We start from the raw sequence: 21449 nt of genomic DNA on the forward strand, positions 1-21449 counted from the left end.
ATGATTGCATCAGTTAAATAGCCAGTAAAACATAAGGCTCATAGAAAGGGTAACTAAAGAATTTATAGCAGGTGGTAACACCTGGTCTTCCCTAATTCCAGCTCAGACAATCATCTACTTTGTTGTGGAGACAGGACAGAGAATCTGTAGTGACCCAGATGGGAGTATCAGGAAGAGGATTGTGGTTCAGATTGAATCAGAATTTTCTATGGTGGGGGATCATTATTATAATTAGTACCAAGGACTCCTCACAAGTCTGTCTGTAAATGGCTATATATGATTCATGAAAATATATGTGGAATGATTGCAAGTGTGAGCTCAGAATTACATGCCAGATGGATGCAGTCGTGAGTATGTTCATATCCAAGTGAATACCCAGCACTACTTTGGCTTGGAATGATGAAGGAGGGTTTGACATACATTTAGAAGAGGAGTAGTGAACAAATGTGAGATTTTTTTTCTCCTTGTTGTAAGCCCTTTTCAGCAGGGATTTGTCTAGTATTTGTTGCATTAAGCACCTTGCACGCTTTTGAGTCCTGTAAAAATAATTAACAATAACAACAATATTGTGGCAAACGCACTGATTCTTGATAAGGCAAAAGCTGGTGCAACTAAAACATTGTTCAAGCTACCCAATTGTCCATCAGAAATATTTCAATACTCGCACAGCAGCAGCCTTATCGTTTATATAGGTTGCAATAGTCTTAATTAACTTTTGCAGATTTATTTTTATTTGAGTTTACATAAACTATTATAGTGCTCACAGTTTGAAATCAGGATCAGGGTCAAGTTTTGCTGGGCATAAGTATATAGGAAGTCTTGGTCACAAACTCAAAAATCTTAAAATCTAATGGGAGACAAAACTCATCAGGTGAATCTAGCGGACAGTAGGAGAGGGGAGGATATGCAGGGAATGGGAGGAAGAAAATAAATTAAATTTTTATATTGGAGAGTAATTTAATGGTTGGAACAACTTACTTGGGACATGATAGATTCTCTATCACCTGTTGTCTTTATAAATCAAGACTCGTCATCTTTCTAAATATTATGCATTAGCTCATTAAAATATGAGCTTCTTGCATACCTAGGTATGGTTCTATGACTTGTGTGGTCAGACCAGCGGATCATAATGGTACCTTATGACCTTAGAATCCATGTCAAAGTCATTTTAGCCATTTTGGTCCGATTCTGCCTTCCTCCCTCAGGTTGAGTTGTACCTTACTCCTAAGGTTGTCCCATTTCAATTGATGGGCCAAGTTTGAGGAGTGAGTTTGCTGCTCAATGTGAGTAAAAGAATCTTGATCTGAACCAGCACGTGCTGCTCATTTTAATATTTATAGAAATATCAGACTAAATAAATATTTTAAGTAACAGATAATATAACATCTGCATAGAGAATCTCATGTATGCACATATACACTGTATAATTTAATTTATCCTTAGTTCCTGTATGTGGAAAAAAATAGAAGAAAGGTTGTGATTAAGGTATTTGACTGGGACTCCGAATACTTAGTTTTTGTTTCTGTCTCACCATAGACTACCTTTCTGACACTGGATAAGTCACTTAATCTTTTTGTGTCTAGTTCCGCGTTTGTAAAATGGGATCATACTTCACTTATCTGTCGTCTTCATTTAGCTTGTAGGCTCTTCAAGCAGGACTGATCATTTTTCATGTGCATCTGCCACAAAGGTGCCAAATCTTTTGGGGGACTTTATGGCAGCTGTAAAGCAACAAAGAATAATTAAAACAATGCAGTACATTTTCAAAGCAATATACAAGAATTTATTCTATTATTAATAATACTTAACATTAATATTACACCTTTCATCTGAGCATGTCAAAAGACAAGTCACACAGGAAAATGTACATGTGCCATTTTGAAAATGTACTGAGTTGGAGATCGGTTGCTTTTTTTTTTTTTTTTAAAGAAGATGTAATGCATAATTTGGTCAAGCACTTGCAGAACCCATTGAATTCAGCTGCTAGAATTTGACCTTAGATGAGGAATGTTAGTGAATTATGTACTAATTAGGTCTAGGAATGGAGAAACCCCCAAAGGTGAGTTTAGATAAAGATTCAAAAGTCCTCCTATAGCTTTCTTTCACCTGCCCCATGTAAAATCTGGGTTCTCCTCTTCCCCATACTACAGACTATAACTAGCTCTTATCTCTATTGATTAGGAGTGACCAGACTGCACTCTCATTTATCCCCAATGGCTGATTGTGTGGTGTAAACCTGGACTTCCTTCTTTCAGCAATGTCTTCTCCACAAAGTAGTCTGCTTCAGGTCTTCTGACTAGAGTTCTGGTACTTTCTCACCCTCTCAGGTCAAGCATTTAGATTGCTGTACCAAGTGTTTCCTCCATCAGACCCCAATAATTTCACTCCCATCAAACTGAGTGACACTCTGGGACTTTTTAGAAAGTTACACTTCAGAGTGTGCTGTGTTGGAGAAACTTGCAAGTATGTGTGATCCAGACTTCTTTGCCTATTCATAGCACAAGGGGAGAGGGCATTAGAAATTTTGCCCTAGCTGAGATGTTTCTTTAAATAAATCCCTCATTTGCAAACTAGTCTTTGCCAGCTCTTTTCTAAGAGCTACTTCTGCTTTCTGGATGTGTATTGTTTGTATTGTATAACACTAGTCAATTGACTTCTGGCATGAAAACATATTAAATGAAATGTGGCAAACCAAAATTCCTGTTCTTCTTCAGGTAAGCCAGTACACATTTGCAATGTGCAGTTACAGAGAAAAGAAATCTGAGCCTCAGGAATTAATGCAGCTTGAAGGATACACTGTGGATTATACATCTCCTCACCAAGGTACTCTTCATGACATTACAAAAGTGTTTCACAGTATGTGTACAACAGCAGATTCATTTTACTTTATTTTTTTTCATGTTTCTGTCAGTCAACATGATGGCTACGTCTAGACTGGCCCCTTCTTCAGAAGAGGCATGCTAATTTCTAACTTTGAAATAGGGAAATCCGCGGGGGATTTAAATATCCCCCGCGGGATTTAAATAAACATGGCCGCCGCTTTTTTTCCGGCTTGGGGAAAAGCCGGAAAAGAGCGTCCAGACTGGCGCAATCCTCCGGAATAAAGCCCTATTCTGGAGGATCTCTGAAAGTAGGAATAAGAGATCCTCCAGAATAGGGCTTTATTCCGGAGGATTGCACCAGTCTGGACGCTCTTTTCCGGCTTTTCCCTAAGCCGGAAAAAAAGCGGCGGCCATGTTTATTTAAATCCCACGGGGGATATTTAAATCCCCCACGGATTTCCCTATTTCAAAGTTAGAAATTAGCATGCCTCTTCCGAAGAAGGGGCCAGTCTAGACGTAGCCGATTATGTTTATTTTCTCCCGGTAGTGGAACATTTTACAGTTTCTTCTCTGTGAAAATAATGGTTTAGATTAGAAAGAAAGAAGTTTGGTGAAAGAGAGATCAAAAAATTCAAACTAAGGTGTCCAATAGGTTACAGAACCATTTGCACTAAAACAAAAACACACCTCTAGGGGAAACACAGCAAACCAATATCTTCTCCTTTCTTTTTATATTGTTAATGTAAATATTGACAGATAGTGAGAACTCCACAGGACTCTACTGAATGAAGTCTGTTAATCTAAATGTTTCCATGAAACCACTTTGAGAAACATGCTAACTGGCCACTCCGGTGTGTTTACTTACTGGCTCTGTGGCTGTGGAGCCTCACAGCTCCCATTGGCTCTGGTTTGCTGTTTCCAGCCAAGGGGAACCACAGGAACTGGTGGCCCAGCCCATACCACTTCCCTCAGTTCCCCTTGGCTGCAAATGGCAAACTGGAGCCAATGGGAGCCATGAGTCTGACTGCAGAGCCAGTAAATAAACACACCGGAGCAGCTAGGTAGCAGATTTCTCAAAGTGGTCTCCCGGACACTTCGCGAAACACTGATCTAAAGGCACACTCTTCAGCATTGCAAGAGTTAGCATGGTTTAGTAAATACACACCAGAATCAGAAGCTAGGAACTCATAGGTTATAGTCAGTTAACATCTCTCCCTCAATTTCTGGACATGAAAATAGGAATAATCAAAATTACCTATATATCAGAGATGTTGAACAACTTGATTAGTTTGTGCAGTAGTTTGTAGGTAAAAATATATATGTGCTACATATGACTATTAGTTTCTCTGATCCTTGATTTCAATAAAAAACAGGTTAGGATTTGTGTTAATCTTTGCATGGCCCGTATATGGTATGACTACATGTTCCCATTTTAATAGCGGTGCTGCATAAGTTTCTTGTGCTTCTTGAGCACAAATACCTATTTAGTTCATATCATGATCTTAAAAATATTGGCATTCAGTTAGTTAACATACTAAATATGTATTCAATAACTGGTGCTGTTATATTTATTTTCTTGTCTATTTTTGCAGGTCTTCAGGGTGGTCAAATGTTTTTCAATGCTGTTAAAGAAGGAGATACGGTAATATTTGCCAGTGATGATGACCAGGATAGAATACTATGGGTTCAAGCAATGTACAGAGCAACAGGCCAGTCATATAAACCCATTCCTGCAAGTCAAGCACAGAAGATGAATCCAAAAGGAGGAAATGTCCATGTGGAATTATCACAGCTTTGTAAGTATTGTGGAGGTTAAAGTGAAGCCTGGAATGGCTCCCTTAGAGGAGTGATTCAGAAGGGGGAGGTTTCTGAATAGTTTGTTCTTAGCTGAAAGCTCTTTCACTCAGAATATCATTAACAGCCAGAGAATGTCTGATTTGGAGGTCATTATTGCTATTGTAAATTATGAAAATATGACTAACTTTTTATGGTTAATGTTGAACCATATTTTGCCATTGAGCTAGCATTTGTGGAAAATATATTTTCTAAGTGTTAGCCATTACAGTGATCAATAGAAAAGCATTATTTTGCCCTTCTCAATTCATTTGATTTTATCATCTGTTTTTTCTGTGCACTTAAATATAGTCTACAAATACGTTAATGAAAACATAAGAGAGATATTATGGGCTACATGAGCTTCCTTATTTCCCAAGAGGTTACTAAATTATACGTTAAATCTTCACAGCATTCAGACAAAACCTGAAAGCGATAGAACTTTAAGAAAGCATCAGAATATTTTGAGATAGACAAAACAATATAATTTCCCCCTCGCCTCAATCTCATAAATGGCTAAACATTTTGGTTGAAGTCCTCCCCTCCTTCGCCTCCACAAAAACAACCTGAAGTAAAAACCCTTCATAGACCATTTCAGCCCAAACAGTTAGTTGTACAGAGTTATAAGCAACTGCAGTGACGATCTTGCAATGACAAGTGCTGAACTACCTTAACATAGGCAGTGTTACCAGTCTCATATAATCACAACATTGATGCAGCCCATGTCATGCTGAGTCTATTGTCATATTCTGTTTGACACAGGTATAGGTTGAAGAGCAAAGCTAATCTGTCTATATATTTTAGAAATGTGTGTGTCCTTTTCATATTTGTTCATTTTTTTTAATTGTATCCTTTGGTATATATGGTTGTGACTACTTTCTTCCACTATTTGATCTGAGGAAGTGGGTCTGGCCCACAAAAGTTCATCATCTAATAAACCATCTTGTTAGTCTTTAAAGTGCTACATTGTCCTGCATTTTGTGTGTCCGTCTGTGAGCCAGTTAAAAAACTCCTCCTAAATGGTAAGAGTTAGGACAACCAAATTGGGTATGCAGCTTCCTCTTATCCTAACTTAAAGCAAGGTCCTGATTTGTTTGTGTTGGTAAAATGGGGCATGCCTGGAATGGGATTGTTCTCCATGACATGGAAAGGGAGGGTGCTTCAATGAGGGACAGTTATACTGCAGAATGAGCACAGGAGGGCTGCTGCACCTGTAAGACAGCAGCTAGCTGAGGAAGGGGCTCTGAATGTTTTGGTGCTGAACAGGGTTCCTCCCTCCCAGCTGGCCCCCAGACCCCACAGTGCAGGGCTGTCCTTGCATTGGTCCCCATAGTTTGTAACTGAGGCCCCTTCCTAGCTTCTGCCAAGGTCTGGGACTTCCCTCCCCCGTGTGGCTCCTGTGGGGATCTCGGAGCTTTCCTTCCCCACCCCCTGCATGGCTCCTTTAGGGGGCCTGGGGCTTCCTTTTCCCTCTCCATCCTGACCACCACAACTCCAGCCAGGACCTGGGGCTCACCCTCCTCCCATCCCCCGCATGGATCTGACTGAGATCTGGGGCTTTCCTTCCTCCCCCTTCTCCTTCTCCCCCCCCCCCCCCCACCCAGGGTAGCTTTTACTGGGGCTGGATCTTCCCTTCCTCTCCCCCCCACATGGATTCAGATGGGTCCTGGGGCTCCTCTTCTCCCCTCCCCCCCCAGTGTGGCTCCAGATAGGGCCTGGGGCTTCCCTCCTTCCTCCCCCTCTGCATGGCCCTTACCAGGGCTGGGGGGCCAGAGTTTCCTTCCTCCCTACCCCCCACATGGCTCCAGATGGAAGCTGGCATTTCCCCCTCTTTGCCCCCTGTTCATCTTCTAATGGGGGGCAAGGGCTTCCTTCCCTCCCCTCCAGTGTGGCTACAAATAGGAGCCGGGGGCTTCCCTCCTCCCCCACCTCGTGCAGTTCCAGAAGGGGCTGGGGACCTGGGGCTTCCCTCCTTCCTTCTCCCACCCCTAGTATGGCACCAGATGGGGCCTGGGGCTTCCCTCCCTCACACACACCCCTTGTGTGGCTCCTAATGGGGCCACGGGCTTCCTTCGCACATCTTCCCTCGCTCCCCCTGTCCTGTAGCTTACCTGGACTTGGGGTCATCCTTGGGGCTGGAGAGGAGTTATACACTTGGAGTGGAGCATGGGGGACTCCTCTCTGCAGCACATGTGGGAGAGGGCAGGGACAAGCCTTGCAGCAGCCCCAGGCATACGAGCACACAGTGCTGCATAGGGGCACCAAAACATACAGTACAGCCCTTGCCACCACTGGGGAGCCACACCCAGTAGATGTGTGGCCCTGGAGAACCCCTGACACTGCCTTGAACAAAATTGCTCTCACCACTGCCTGGACAATGCTGCTCCTGTCAATGACAGGTGGCCTCTTTGAGCCCCCCACTCCTCCTAGCTCCCTGTCTGGAGCCCCTTCTCGCCCCAAAACCTGCCCTTCTGCACTCCCCACACCTCCAGTCCCTCACCACACGCACATACTGACTCCCTTGCCCTGACTCCTACAAACTCTATACTGCGCACTTACTCTTGCATTTGCCCTCCTCCCTTACCTCTCCCCCCCCCCCAAAAAAAGTGTTAAGGACCCGAACAGCGCTTGGTACGTCTGTTAGTTTCAAATAAACTCCTGCTTTTATTGATTAATGCCTTGACTTAGCAAAGCACTTAAACATGTACTTAATCCATTCCATTTAAGCAAGCACTGAAACGCATGCTTAACAGTAAGCAAATGCTGAATTTCCATTGACATCATACAGATATCTGGGTGAAATGAACAGTTATGGTCTTACTTTACTTCTGCTTTTTCAAAGTTTATCCATAAGTAAGGTTGGGATTACTTTAATGCTTCAAGATAGGCATGCACATGAGTGCTTTGTTGAATCTTGGGCTCTTCCTTAAATTCGAAGATGGCATTTCTCAATATATTACTTTAAAAAAATCATAACAGGACCAACCTTGAATATTCACATATCTTTAGACCACAAACATTTAAAGCCGTCTACTAGCAGACTTTTAAAAGATTGGTGTGTTTCATCCTGTTAACAGTTGTGATATATCTACTGTGTTCTATAATCTAGGGCAGTGTTTCCAAATGGTGTTCTGCAGAACCCGAGGGTTCTGCGAAGTGAAAATAAGGGTTCAGTGGGAAAATTCCATTACAATAATATTTTATGATTTTTTTAAAAAAAATTAATATTTAATCATTTATGAACTTTATTGAAAACCATTTGCATTTGCGTTTGCCACAATAAGTGTCCCTGTATAATGTCAGCTTATCTAGAGAGTGGGGACGGTGATGTCACCACTCAGCACTGTGTGCGCAGTCAATCAATGGTGCAAGTGCCTTATTTGTGGTCTACTTTTTCAGCTCCACATATAAGACTGTTATTAGGGGTTCCACAAAATTCTTTCGAGTTTAAAAGGGTTCTTTGGCCAAATAAAATTGGGAAACACTGATCTAGGGTTTCTTGATACATGGTATCAGAATGGCAAATTACAGTTTTATCAACATATACACAAATATCTTGTGTAAGAAAGGTGAACTGGGAAATGTTGGAAATTTAAAACTTCTTATAATTTAAATGGAGGGAATTTAATTCTTATTACATTTTAAAAAGTTTAATTATCACTCTATTTGAATTTGGTTCTTTAAAAAATGTCAGTTGCATAGTGATCCATAAAAGTGCTTCATTTTCAGTCATTCCAAACTTATTTTTGTTTGTGAACCAGTTTCTTTCTTTCAAACATCTCAGATATCTTCCCTGAAGACCAAGGGCCTGATTCAACTCCTGTTGAATCAGTGGAGCCTTTTCATTGATTTTTAGTGAGCATTAGATCAAGCTCTGTTGTCCATTAAATTAAACAATTAACCTATTTATGGTTCCTGAGCAGAAAAGGGCACATTAATTTCACATGGACCTAATTCAGATATGACACAGCTAGTATTGCTGGGGGCTGGGTGGGGGAAAGTCAAATATGAAATGAAAATCCTCTTTTAGTCCTCCTTAGGTGTTTTTCCCCCAAAAAGTCAAATAACTGAATAGAGGTTGAAAAGAAATTGTATTTTTACTGTATCATTATGGTGGACATAGTCTCATTTTTGCTTTCGCAGGTAAATCAGACAGTCGCAAGCTCATTGCTTCATTACTAATGGAGCAAATTATTATGCTAAATAAAGCTAAAATGTACTGCTAATTTAATTTAGACACCACAGCCATAAAACATTTATCCCTATATTTTAATCTTGCAAACTATTCTTACATTTTTTAACTTTATTTTATTTTTGTGGGGAATTTATTGGAAAAGATGAACAATTACTTGAGTGTAAACTCTGTAGAGTAAATGGGATATGGTGTGTGACATCAACTATTTTTTGTATTATTTCCTGCTCACCTGTAGCTGGAAAAGGTAAGCTTTTAACCACTGTTTTCTTTTTAAAAATATTGAGAGAGATTTCCATTTAATGTTTGATATTAGTACATTAAGGTTTTTCATTGACTTTTGAAGAAAAATACAAATAAAAATAGTAGAAAATGGACATGTACCAAAGAGTACATATATCTGAAACTTTGTTTGTTTTGGGTTTTGGTTTTTGGTTTTCGGTTTTCGGTTTTCCCATCAAGGATAAATTGTCACAGAATCCATTGACTTCAGTGGAACTTCACAAATGTTCAAGTGTCCATATTAGTGAATCTGGAAGTTAGGTGAAAGTCTTATTGTGTGGCAACACACAGTTCACTAGTTTCAAATTAATCATAACAAGAAATATACTTAAAAAAAGAAAAGAGATATTGTATCTGTAATTATAAAGCTAAGAATTAAGTCCTGAAAGCTTCTACAAGCTGTTTCTGTGTATGTTATGCACCAGAGACACATCACAAAGGAACATTATGTATTTTTTGTGACCTGTTGTAATGTTTTTGTTTTTGAAAAGACTCAGAAAAGCAGACATTTGTACATGAATCAATGCTTATTAAGAAATAAAGAAAAATGTTGTTTGTTTTCTTAATATTTATTGTGTCTGGAGAAATATTTCTATCAGTGTAGAACATTTTGGTAACAGTATTCAAACTAACTTCATACTATAGTTTAATACTTTGAATCAAACATAATCTCAGAGATGCCTAATTGTATTTCTTTAAATATTTTAAATACATGTAAACTATTTTTCACTTACATTAAAGAAAAGACACTTCAGCTTACTGTGTATGAAATACAGTCTAAGTTTGTGATTAAAGGTAGTCCACTTGTATTCAGGAAACAATCTGTTTATCTTTTTAAAAGATGTTTAATCATACATGATGTTGCTTCTTAAATGCTAAGACATAATATGATGCTTTTTCTATAGATGGTCAGCTCGTACCTTAAATCATCAGTGTACTGTCACACAGTTTATTTGCTACATCCACCTTGGTGAAATCTGTCACATGGATTTGACTCTTGCTTTGACAATGCAAAGCCAAGTGATATGAATTAGTCTGTGCATCTTTTCAAGATATGATGTTGCAGATCCTTCAGCTTGAATTAAATAATTCTTCCATCTACAAATACAGCTGAAAGTTGGACTTGACATGGATCAATATGATCTGGGGCTAAATTTCTAAATGTGACTGATTATGTTAGCATCATGCCCACAGATCAATATTGAGTTTTATTATGAACCTGACTCTGTAATTGGGTTTAATCAATAAACTTTTGTCTTCCTTTCTTTAGAAATTTTAGGTTTGTACCATGCAGTTATCAAAATTATATTTAGAACACATTTAGGACTGTAGTTTTCTAGTAACAAGAATAAAAAGACATATTTAAATTTAAAGGAACAAAAGCTGTGATCCTATTGTAAGGGAAAGTCAATTTTTAAGTTGATAGGACTGTTCACCTCCAATATAGACTATAGAATCTAGCTGAGCTAATGTGCTAATACATAACTAGTCCTTTTGGGCACTGTAAGGCTTTTTCTGTCCATACTTGGTTGATAATTCACATTGAGGACTTTGACAAAACATACCATTAATGAAAGCAATCACCAGAGCTTGTCTTTTGATAAACCCGCGGGGTTCAAAGGCGTTGAAAGATGCAATCTGTAAAGAACAATAAATTTGGGCCTTTGATTGAAGTGCCATTTGGGATGGCATGTTTTCTCTATGTATTTACACAAAAATACTGCTCCCTTTTTTCATTACTCTTTGCTCGGAGGTTGAAGGAGCTCTTTGCCATTACTACATTTAGGTTCATCTCATTAAAAGCAGAGTACAAAAAGAAGGCTGGAAATGACCTAGCTCAACCCAATGTGTTCATTTCTGCTCCAGTTTGCCATTTGGCAAATGGGCTTCTAGCAATAGTGAATGTTTTCTATGAGTGGTACTTTGATGTGCAGTGGACATAGTCTTCCCTACATCAATAAATTAATACATAAACTTTTGTTATTAATGGAGGAAGGCTGTTTTCTTGTTAATGTTACCAAAATTAGCAAGTGGGCCTCATCTAAACAAAAAAAACCATAGAAATAAATTGTTTACACTCATAAGATTAATTTATAATCTGTGATATTTAAAAAGATATAATAAACAAATCATACTGTCAGAATGATTTTAAATATCCAGCACTACATTTGCAAATAGGTTTTCTAAACTGGGGTTTTGGTAACACACTTGTTTGATTTAGACCATAGCTAGATCGTTTGTTTTGATTGGGACAGTACAAGGAAAAAGAGTTGTTTGTACTGCCAGTGTTGGGCAATTTAATTATATCCATTATTACATTTAATCTGTGTAATATGCCCAGATTTTATCATGGCAGGCAATTAGAAAAATAATTCAATATAATTATTTGCTAGATCAATTTAAGACAAGATTCTTTAGTTGGAATCATCTGCATGCATCCATCGATGTAATTCGGCTCTTCAGTTTTTAATGCTTTCAAGAATCTTCTTCATTGTACGAGAGTCTTTAATTAAAAGACTATACATACACATGTACTGTATGTTTTTCCTTTCCCTGAACAGATGCAGATCGTGCTCAGAAACATGGTATGGATGAGTTTATTTCTGCTAATCCCTGCAAGTTTGACCATGCATCTCTCTTTAGAGTACTTCAGAGGCAGACTTTGGATCATAGATTGAATGATTCCTATTCTTGTTTGGTGAGTACAGAATGGAATAAAAGAAATGAAGAAGTGAGAAATAGTTGTTAACAAAGTGGCCTTTTCTTCCTGACTCATTCAATAACTGTGCTTGTAGTTGGGATAAAGGATTCCAATCGATTGGCTTCAAATTTGAAAATTATACACTTGAAGACTACTGCTGTGACACTCAATAGAGAACAGAATAGACTCAAACTGACTCTGAACTGTAGTTTATCAGCTCCTCTAGGGAGGGCTGAATAAAACAGAAGGCTTTAATAAAAATGGAAACCTCTGTGGTAGGATTTACTAACACCTGTACAGGCATTTTAAGGTACAAATTCAAGCTTGCCAGATGTCAGACATTATGTCATTTATCTTGTAATTCTCTCTTCTGTCATGGACTAAGAATTTTTTTTTTTTAAAGAATAGAATCAAAACCACGGGGGAAAAAAGGCAAATAGAATTACGGTGTTTTTAATCAGCTGAGCTAAGGTTCACTCTATGAGCATAAATCCTGTATAAATTTCTTGCAGTAATTGGGAGTTAGAAATATGTTTTAACTACTAAAAGAAAACCGATAAAATGTGATAACTGTGCCAAAATTGATGGGGTTTTTTCAAATCTGTATGATTAATAGGAAAAATTGAGGCGAGAAGATCAATATTCATTATTCACATTTCACTGTTTGTTGTATATTACATTGTTGTGTTTGCTTGTACTGTTTTATTTCATTTTATTTTTAAAAAAAATCTATCCATCTGATTCTCATTTAATTTTAAAAGTAAAAATCAGGAGTGGGTACATGGAAGTCAGTGGAATTACACAGGTGTAAAAGTGATGTCATTAACATCAGAATCAGATCCCCTAACTTGTTAATGCCATATTTTTAACTTTGGGAGGTCTGGAGTTGAGATCAGTTTCTCTAAACATCAAAATCAAAGTCTGCTAGAACCTGCTCTCCAAAATTGTGAGTCCTACCAAATTAATACAACACAGTTTTTTATTTTCATTTCTATTTAACTATCCAGTCAAGGTTGCTCAGATAGGAGAATGAGCAGTTTCTATAGGTTAGTTTGTACAATTTAAAAAAAGATTTTTGATGACACTTGCCTTCTTGTAAAACACTTTTGAAATGATGGTTTTATTTCATAGTGTACCAAGTAGGTATGTACAGAAAAAAGTTAAAGGACTGTTTTTGTCTGTGAGTTGTTCACTGAATCAACAGAAAAGGCCTGAAGGTACATCTGTACAAAGTAATTGGCACTCAGGAGAAAGTGGTTAGCTTTCTAACAGTGCATCAGGATCAAAATCTTTTTTTATTATAATACTAATAATAATATAGTAGGAAACTAAATATAACATTGTTATCAAGAACTTAAAATGAGCTTCAGGAATATGCAGTGCTATAGCAACCACATAAAAAGGTGGATTTCTTATTGATCTTTCTGTTTACAAAAAGCTAAAATAACAACGTGCAGGCATAATGTTCTGTTTTCCTTGAAATATAAAAGAGAAATAACTCATTTTATTAGCTCCCTTCCCTTTTTGTTTTAAAGATAAATTTTGAGGTTGCTATAGTTATGTGTTTGGTTCTGTAATAAAAATTTCAAATTTGTATACTTCATATATTTAAAAAAATAAGTATCTCTTTACATTTCAATAAATTAAAATAGAATTATCCACACATATCTACAAAATCCCCTAAATCCTAATTTTAAAGCATTTGAATTGTACATAATTTTTTATTAAACCTATTACCAGCACTAAACGTCTTTAATTTAACACTCTTGTAAACAGTGGGGAGCTTTTTTTGTAATTATGCAATAAATAAAAACTGATGGCTAGAAAATTCTCTAGTCATCTAACAAAAACTAGTGCAGAGTTGTTTGTATAATTATGTGTGTGCACATATACATATGAGTGTCTGTGTGTGGACACATTATGCAAAGATACACATTTTGTGACAGATTAATTTAAGAGAGAGTGGGAAGTTGATCTTCATTTACAGACTTTACTCAAGTAAATGATAATCCTAGTCTTGTGATGATCTGCTTTCTGTATTGATTAATTTATAATTTTGGTTTATCTACATAGATATATAAATATTAAAAATAAAAAAATCTTCACTAAAATGTTCATTAAAATGTGGAAATATATAAATACTTTTCCTGTACATTAATAACATGTATATTTTGATTAATTGTATCATTTTGATGGATTAACGTTTATTGAACCTTTGGATACATTTTATCACATGTATTCAATTAAATCTCTATTTCTCATTTCTTTGCCAGAATAATATGTTCTCTTTACTGAAACAAAACTAGGTTTTCTCCAAAAACATTAAGGGCCTGATCCAAAGCAAAGAGTCTCATTAACTTTAATGGGATTTGGATCATGCTTTAAGAGCATTATACTGGACAGTTCTATGTGATAACTGTAAGGAGCTCTCAGACAATAATCCTAAATTAAAAATGAGAGTCTAACTGAGAATACAGGGCCAAATTCTTTTTTTATTGTAACTCTATTGTCTTCAGTTAAATTACACCAGGAATGAGTCGGAAAAAATATTCACGTTATATTTCCAAAAGTCTTTCCTAAGACATTCATTTCAATTTCATTTAAATTATAAATATTTAAGACCATAAAAGTATTGTGATTATGTAGGAAATAATTCTCTTTTGAATTTCAGATGCTACCACTTTAATTATTTAATGACATCTCAAAGCTATCTGAAGTATTGGTCACTTATACTGAAAGATTTTTTTTAATTGTCTTTAATATTAAGGGCTAGATTACATGTTCCTTGATCTCTTTCAATGAGAAAGAGATCCCTTTAAAAAGAAAAAATTGTCAGTGTTAAAAGTTCTTTTAAAAAAAAAAACCATTAACTTCCACCCCAATGTTTATATCTCTCTTCCTATTGTGTTTGAATGTTTATTTTGGCACTTTTCTCCAAATCATGAGATGAATCAAATGCTTTTTTTCCCTGAATCAGGGATCAAATGTCTAGTTCAAATGTCTTGACCCAAGGGCCAAGGCAAAATATAGAAATTATATGGAAAGCCATGCATCTGGGTTCAGGAGATGAGAGCTCTGGCTGGGGATGCGGGCTCTGGAGTGGAGCCAGAAATGAGGAGTTCAGGGTGTGGGAGGAGACTTCAGACTAGGGCAAAGGGTTGGAGGGGGGTGAGGGCTCTGACTGTGGGTGTAGGCTGGGGATGAGGGGTTTGGGATGGAGGAGGGGGCTCTGGGCTAGGACTGAGGTGTTTAAAGGATGGGAGACAGATCAAGGCTGGGGCAGGTAGTTGGGGCCAAAGGTAGGTGCTCAGGAGCACAGTCTCCAGGCTGCATTTAACTCCACAAGCAGCTCTCGGAAGCAGCAGCATGACCCCCACGCCCCACCATCCCCTCTAGCAAGTTCCTACTTGGAGGTGCAGCCAGGTGGTTCTGTGTACTTGCCCTCCCATTCACAGATTCTGCCCCTGAAATTCCAATTGGCCACGTTCCCGGCCATTGGGAGTAGCAAGGCAGTGGTTGGGTTAGAGGCAGGACACAGAGCCCTTCAGCTGTCCCTATATATAGGTGGCCAAAGGGGGCTATTTCAGGGAGCCACATGGCACCACAACACTTGCAAAGCAAGTCCCCAGTGCTAATCTACCATGAGCACTCGAGAGCTAGATTAAAATGACAGACTAGCTGGATGCAGCCTGAAGGCTCTAGTTTGCCTGCCCCTGATCTAGTTGCATATCTTTGAATAAATACAACACTACAAGTGCTGAAATGGTTATGCACTAGTGTTACATGAGAGAGAGGACAAGCAATTTAACTGTGGTTCAGTTCTCTTAGATTAAGTATGCAATCACAGAGATTTCACCACCTGGAAATTGTCTTTTAACCATCTTCCTAAAGATACCATAACATTTGTATCTGCAATTCTTTTTTTAGCTTATTAAATTACATAAATAAATCCCAGCTTTTTGAAGGGTTCGTATTATTTAATGTATTTTATTGTTTCAGACAGTGACACTTTTAGATTCTGTACAAGATCATTTACACGTCAGTCATGTGGTTGACAGTAGTACTAAGGCTGAAGAACTACAGGGCCTGCAGTAGGCGGTTTTTACGTGACATCTGTAATTGGCTCTGCCGATCAAGGATTGGGTTAGTCACTCACCAACTGCATCATAGATGAGATCTGTCGATCAGCGGCTCAGTCCAAGACAAAAAGAGTTACTCCATGACACTCAGTTGCTGTTATCAAGAGAGCTATTATTAGAGCCCCCTTCCTCTGGTATATAACCTGGCCTCCACTTGAGTAGTATGCAATGTATATGTAATGCACACAAAAATGTTATTTGCTTTTGTTTCTTCTTTTCTGGGTTGATTTAAAAGCAGGGAAATGAAGAGAAAATTCTGGATGAATTAAAAGAATGTATTTTTTTTCTTCCAGGGTTGGTTTAGCCCAGGCCAAGTCTTCGTATTAGATGAATACTGTGCTCGTTATGGTGTGAGAGGCTGTCACCGTCATCTCTGCTACCTTAATGAATTAATGGACCATTCAGAAAATGGTGCTGTCATTGACCCAACCTTGCTCCATTACAGCTTCGCATTCTGTGCCTCTCATGTTCATGGCAATAGGTAATTTAGTATACAAATCATTAGGCTTGACTTAGTTGATAAAGGGAAAATATTTATAGTTTTGTTCTTGCACTGACCAGATAGCAAAATGTAATACTTGAAAAAACAAATGGATCTGTTCATAAACTGATCTACAGTGGTTCTGGGGGTTTGATGCAGCTTACGAAAACATCATTTCCATTTGATGAAGTATGTGATCCAATTCATTGTGTCTGGGCCTTGAGTTTTTCTTCTGAATTCCCCAGTTGTTGTGGCACTATTGAGCTGGTGTTCTGAATAAATACTTTAAGTAATCCTGGGACCCAGTAGGCTCTGGTGCCCCTTCCACATCCTGTAATATGTCAACTTGTCTCTTTTTCTGAAATCTCCCTGTCCCAGACACTCCAGGAAGACAGACAAGTCACTAGGAATGGGATTTAAGTAGGTGGCAACTTCAGTAAATATCACATCTGTCGACAACTTTTTCTCTATGGCTACACTGTAGTCTTCTTCCGGAAAAGCTTATGCAAATGAAACGTGGCATGGAATAGCGCCATGCTTCATTTGCACAATTAATTAGCAGCCGCTTTTGCGCAAAAATGAGCTGTGTAAACGGCTCCTTTTTGCACAAAACCCCCTCTAGCACAAGAGCCGTTCTTCCTGAAAAAATGAGGAACAGCTCTTGCTCAAGAGGGAGTTTTTGCGCAAAAAGGAGCCATCTACACAGCTCCTTTTGCACAGAAGCCTCTTGCACAAAAGCGGCTGCTAATTAATTATGCAAATGAAGCACAGCGATATTCCACTCCATGCTTCGTTTGCATAAGCTTTTCCAGAAGAAGGCTACAGAGTAGCCGTAGCCTTCCAGAGTAAGTCACCCTTCCTTTGTAATCCATTTCACCTGGGGAGGATCACCATTGGCCCTTCACCCCCTGCAGGGCCGATGGGCAAAGTGTGGGGGGGCTGGCTCTGTGCCTCTGAAGGGGCAGGGCCAAGGGCAGCCAACCCTCAGAGCTATGTGCAGCAGTGATTTAAAGGGTCTGGGGCTCCGACTACTTCAACAGTGGCAGCCAGTAGTCCCAGGCCACTTTGAGTTGCCATGCCCTTAGGTAATTGCCACCTTGGCCCCCCTCCTCAGTGGCAGGCCTGTCTACCCCATTAACCTGGTTCCAGCACATGGTTAAGGAGCTAAGGAAGAGGGGATTCTTTGTACAGTGTTCTGGACATTAGGCAGAGTAAATATCTGCAACAATATTACCAGTTTTCTTTGGAAGATGCCTTCCCCTAATCTTCTTTCAATTCCAGTTTGTCAGGAAACTACTAAATTGTACTGGGTTCCTATCAAGTTGAAAGGATAGTTTATTTTATAAACTGTCCACTGCATTTGCCTACCTCTCAGCAGTGCAGGTATCAACTCCACAATACCCTGGCCTATATGGCAGTGAGGAAAAAATTCCTTTCGTGCCCTAAAAGTAAACAATTAGTGTGATGTCCACAGCAAAGCCTCAAAACCCTGCCCTTCTCTAATCCCATGAGGGGCAGCTTTTTTTCCCACTGCAGAATGGCATCCCTGGGCAAGAAGAAGGGCTCTTAAGTCCTTCCCTTGTATGCATGGCAGCAAGTAGACTTGTTTCCAATCGATCAGCCACAGAGCTGCCCTCATTATGCTAATCAGGTGGTGCAACCTTTAAAGGAGCCAAGGATTTCTTATCTCTGCTATACAAGACAAAGCCTTCTAACCTCTGAGGTTGCATGGGACATGGGAGAGTGTCAAGAGGGTAAGACATTTGTGTACCTGAGGGATATTCGGCGGGAAGCCGGCGAATCAAGAAAAAAAAGATTTCCTTGGCTGTAAGGTGTAAAATGGAAAAATTATCACAATGTATCTGAGATGTTCTCAAGGTAGCTTAATTCACATTCTGATAAGTTAGGCACATTTTCTGGTTTTTACTTAGTAACCTCTTCTCTGTCAAAGCATATTTCCCTTGTCAAATCTTGAAGCACCTATAAGAAACGTACTTGAGCTGCCCCATGTCTGATTCTAAGTAGTTTTTTTCTCCAGCTTTTTTTGTTATTAGTTGTGAATCAGACAATGCAAATATTCAGTGATAATTGCACAAACTTATTTCAAGTTTTCAAAAGGAAGGGAGATACATTTCTTTTTATTTATTAAGTGAAGGACAACAGTACAGGCAGTATGGGGAAAAATCACAGGGAGCACATCATTTTGCACAGTGGTAAGCACTCTGTATGTATGTATTCCTTCTGTACAAATGCATGCTGTCTGAATAGCATTATAAGTGTTTTAGGAATAAAAGAATAGTGTTGAACAGAGCGGGTCTGACTAGCTCTGAGACATTGTAAAAAGATTGAAAAAAGAAAGAAGAAGAAGAAGAAAAGTAAGTCAAGGACAGAAACAGAGACACTCACTGAGGATGACAGACACACATACACAGATAATACATCCACTCATTCATCTACAGAACCACTAGGGAAGTGCAGCAAGGGAGAAAAAGAATTTCACAGACAATACATGATAGGCCAAAGTTCTAGGCTGATCTGTGTTGTTATACTTCTTAGTTTTGTAAGTCATGCTGAGGAGGAGAAATACCACAGAGCCAAGACAAAGAGTTTTCATGGCCCAATTAAATGGTTTAGAAATGATGGATAAGCAGTGAATTCAGAGATTTTTCTTTGGTTAGGAGAGCCTTAGACCTGCTACTAGCCTGACAAAGACCATCTAAGATATACTAGCTTTGGAGTGGGAAAAGATATAGAAATACCAGTCATGACTATAGTCAGAATACAAAGTAATCCTTGTTTCTTTTAGATACTAGTTTATTTCAGAGTGGCAAGCAACCTTAGTGACATCAGTCAAATGATCAGATGAAGATGCCTCTTTTTCTTCATGTTTCCTAACTTACTGTATTGGCATCATAGTTGTGTGTATATATATATATGGAGATAGATATAGCTAGATATATGTGAATATATTAACTTTCCTGTATCTTCAAAAAAAGAAACAACCTGGCTGAATTCTTCAGCCTATATTGAGACAATTCATGTAATTAAAATTTAACATTTTGTAACATTATGGAGCACAAATCTATATAAAAGTGTGCTAAAGAATATCATGAATGCAGTGGCCAAGCTTTGAGATCGGCTACCATTTATACATACTCCAAATAAATCAATTTATCACACTACTTGGGATGCATCTGTTTTAGAGCAAAATTTCCAGCATTCTCACCAGTTTAATTTGTCTGTTATTAGATATTTCCCTGCATAATTATCAGATATCAGTTAATGATAATACTGGATACATGTATCTATTATGGCAAATAATCTCTGAAAAGCTTCTTGTTGACTCTTTTTTCTTACTTTCTTTTATTTCTACATAAAACAAAAGACCACGAATGCATATTCAATATTTTTAAAATATGCATTGTGATTATAGTTATCATTAGATATTTGTTATAGTCAGCCTCATACAAAATAAATTCTTACTATTTGTATCTGGAATTAAAATGCTATCCAGAGTGTTCTATTAAATTATATTCATTCCAGGTATGTGTATGGGGAGGGGGAGTATTTTTATTTTATTTTTATTACATTTGGTTGGTAACAAATCACGTTAAATCATCAGAGGGATTATGGAAGATTACTTCTTAATTCTCCGCTCCCATTTTAAATCTAAGAAATAGCTCTAGACTTCGGGCTTGATTACATTTCACTCACTTTTGGGCCCCTTTATGCTGCCAGAGAAGTATAAAGGAGCCTCAGTACAAATCAGAATCAGGCTCTTGGACTGCTTTTAGTCTTAGTGAAACAACAAAATAGAAATGTAGGCCCTGATTCTCTTGCCCACTCATATGTTTTATGTCTGTCTTACATTATGTACTTACATACATGATTGTACAAGTGGCAAATTGTGCAAAATCCTACCATAATTAAGCCAAAGTGCCCTCAGTACATTTTCTGTGCTTTCCAGTGTTTTCCCTTAATATTATAGAGACTGAGCCTGAAAAATTCTGAGCAACAAAAATCCCTCCCAAGTTTTATCTTCTAACCCAAAAGGTAAAAATGTTTCCTAGCTCCTTATCAAGCCTAGAGAGTGTATGAAAATGTCTTGCAGTGCCAGTTTATATTACCTTTTCAGAATTTATCTTTTTCCCCCAATGACTCACTAGCAGCTGCTATAGACTTGTCTCTTTCAAAATATCTTTTAGCCCACATATGTCTGAAATTGCTGCACTAGCAGTTCCAGCGGGTGGCATAGCTTCTGTGAACATAGGTTCCTTCTCTGTCTAGACCTTATGCAACTGACTAGATAGTGAGTTTTGAACTGAAGAGAAGGAAGAGCTATGCTTATTAATAATAATTTTGATATATTAACAATTGATTGTATTGCTGTAAGACCCACGACACCCCTACCAGGATCAGTGCTCCTTTTTGTTGAATGCTATACAAATACACATGGGAAGATACAGTCCTTGCCTCAAAGAGCTTATAATCTAATTTCACTTCATCTTGAATGGTCCCTACCATAACCACTTCTGCTGAACAGTCTGTTCCACCTTGTACTTAGCTATGCCACCCTGAGTACCTTACAGTTTTTCTTCAAATCTGAGAAACACAAAAGTTAATCTTTCACAGCAGAAGTTGGCCAAATAAGATATTATCTCATTTACCTTGACAATCTAATTTAAGACATGATGCGGCAAGTGATTGACAAATGAGAGGGAAGAAGAGGAGGGAAGGAAAGAGTAATTGTAATGTCAACAAACACAGCAATGGTTCTGATGCAACTGATTTTTCCCTTTTTATCATACATAAAGGGTGTGTCTAGACTAAATGGCTCCGTCAACGGAGCCAAGTAGATGAGTTTATTAGACATAGCAAAATGAAGTGGCGATTTAAATAATCGCTGCTTCATTTACATCAAAATGGCTGCCGCGCTGTGCTGATCAGCTGATTGTCAGCACAGGGCGGTAGTCTAGACTGGAATCAGCCGACCCCAGAA

The 21449-nt window shown here is 38.3% G+C and overlaps 1 protein-coding gene across 4 annotated transcripts in view; it reads left to right on the top strand.

Moving 5' to 3' along the window:
- Positions 1 to 21449, top strand: part of CADPS2 (calcium dependent secretion activator 2) — a 506811-nt gene that overhangs the window by 336659 nt on the left and 148703 nt on the right. For all 4 annotated transcript variants that reach the window (XM_075928806.2, XM_075928789.2, XM_075928797.2 and 1 more), the window contains exons 10-13: positions 2715 to 2823; positions 4415 to 4618; positions 11691 to 11827; positions 16263 to 16450. In XM_075928806.2, coding sequence (XP_075784921.1) covers positions 2715 to 2823; positions 4415 to 4618; positions 11691 to 11827; positions 16263 to 16450 — 638 coding nt within the window. The remainder of the gene's footprint in view (positions 1 to 2714; positions 2824 to 4414; positions 4619 to 11690; positions 11828 to 16262; positions 16451 to 21449) is intronic.

Source organism: Pelodiscus sinensis, chromosome 1 (genome assembly GCF_052426305.1).
Source record: "Pelodiscus sinensis isolate ZL-2025 chromosome 1, ASM5242630v1, whole genome shotgun sequence".
NCBI classification, from domain to species: domain Eukaryota; kingdom Metazoa; phylum Chordata; order Testudines; family Trionychidae; genus Pelodiscus; species Pelodiscus sinensis.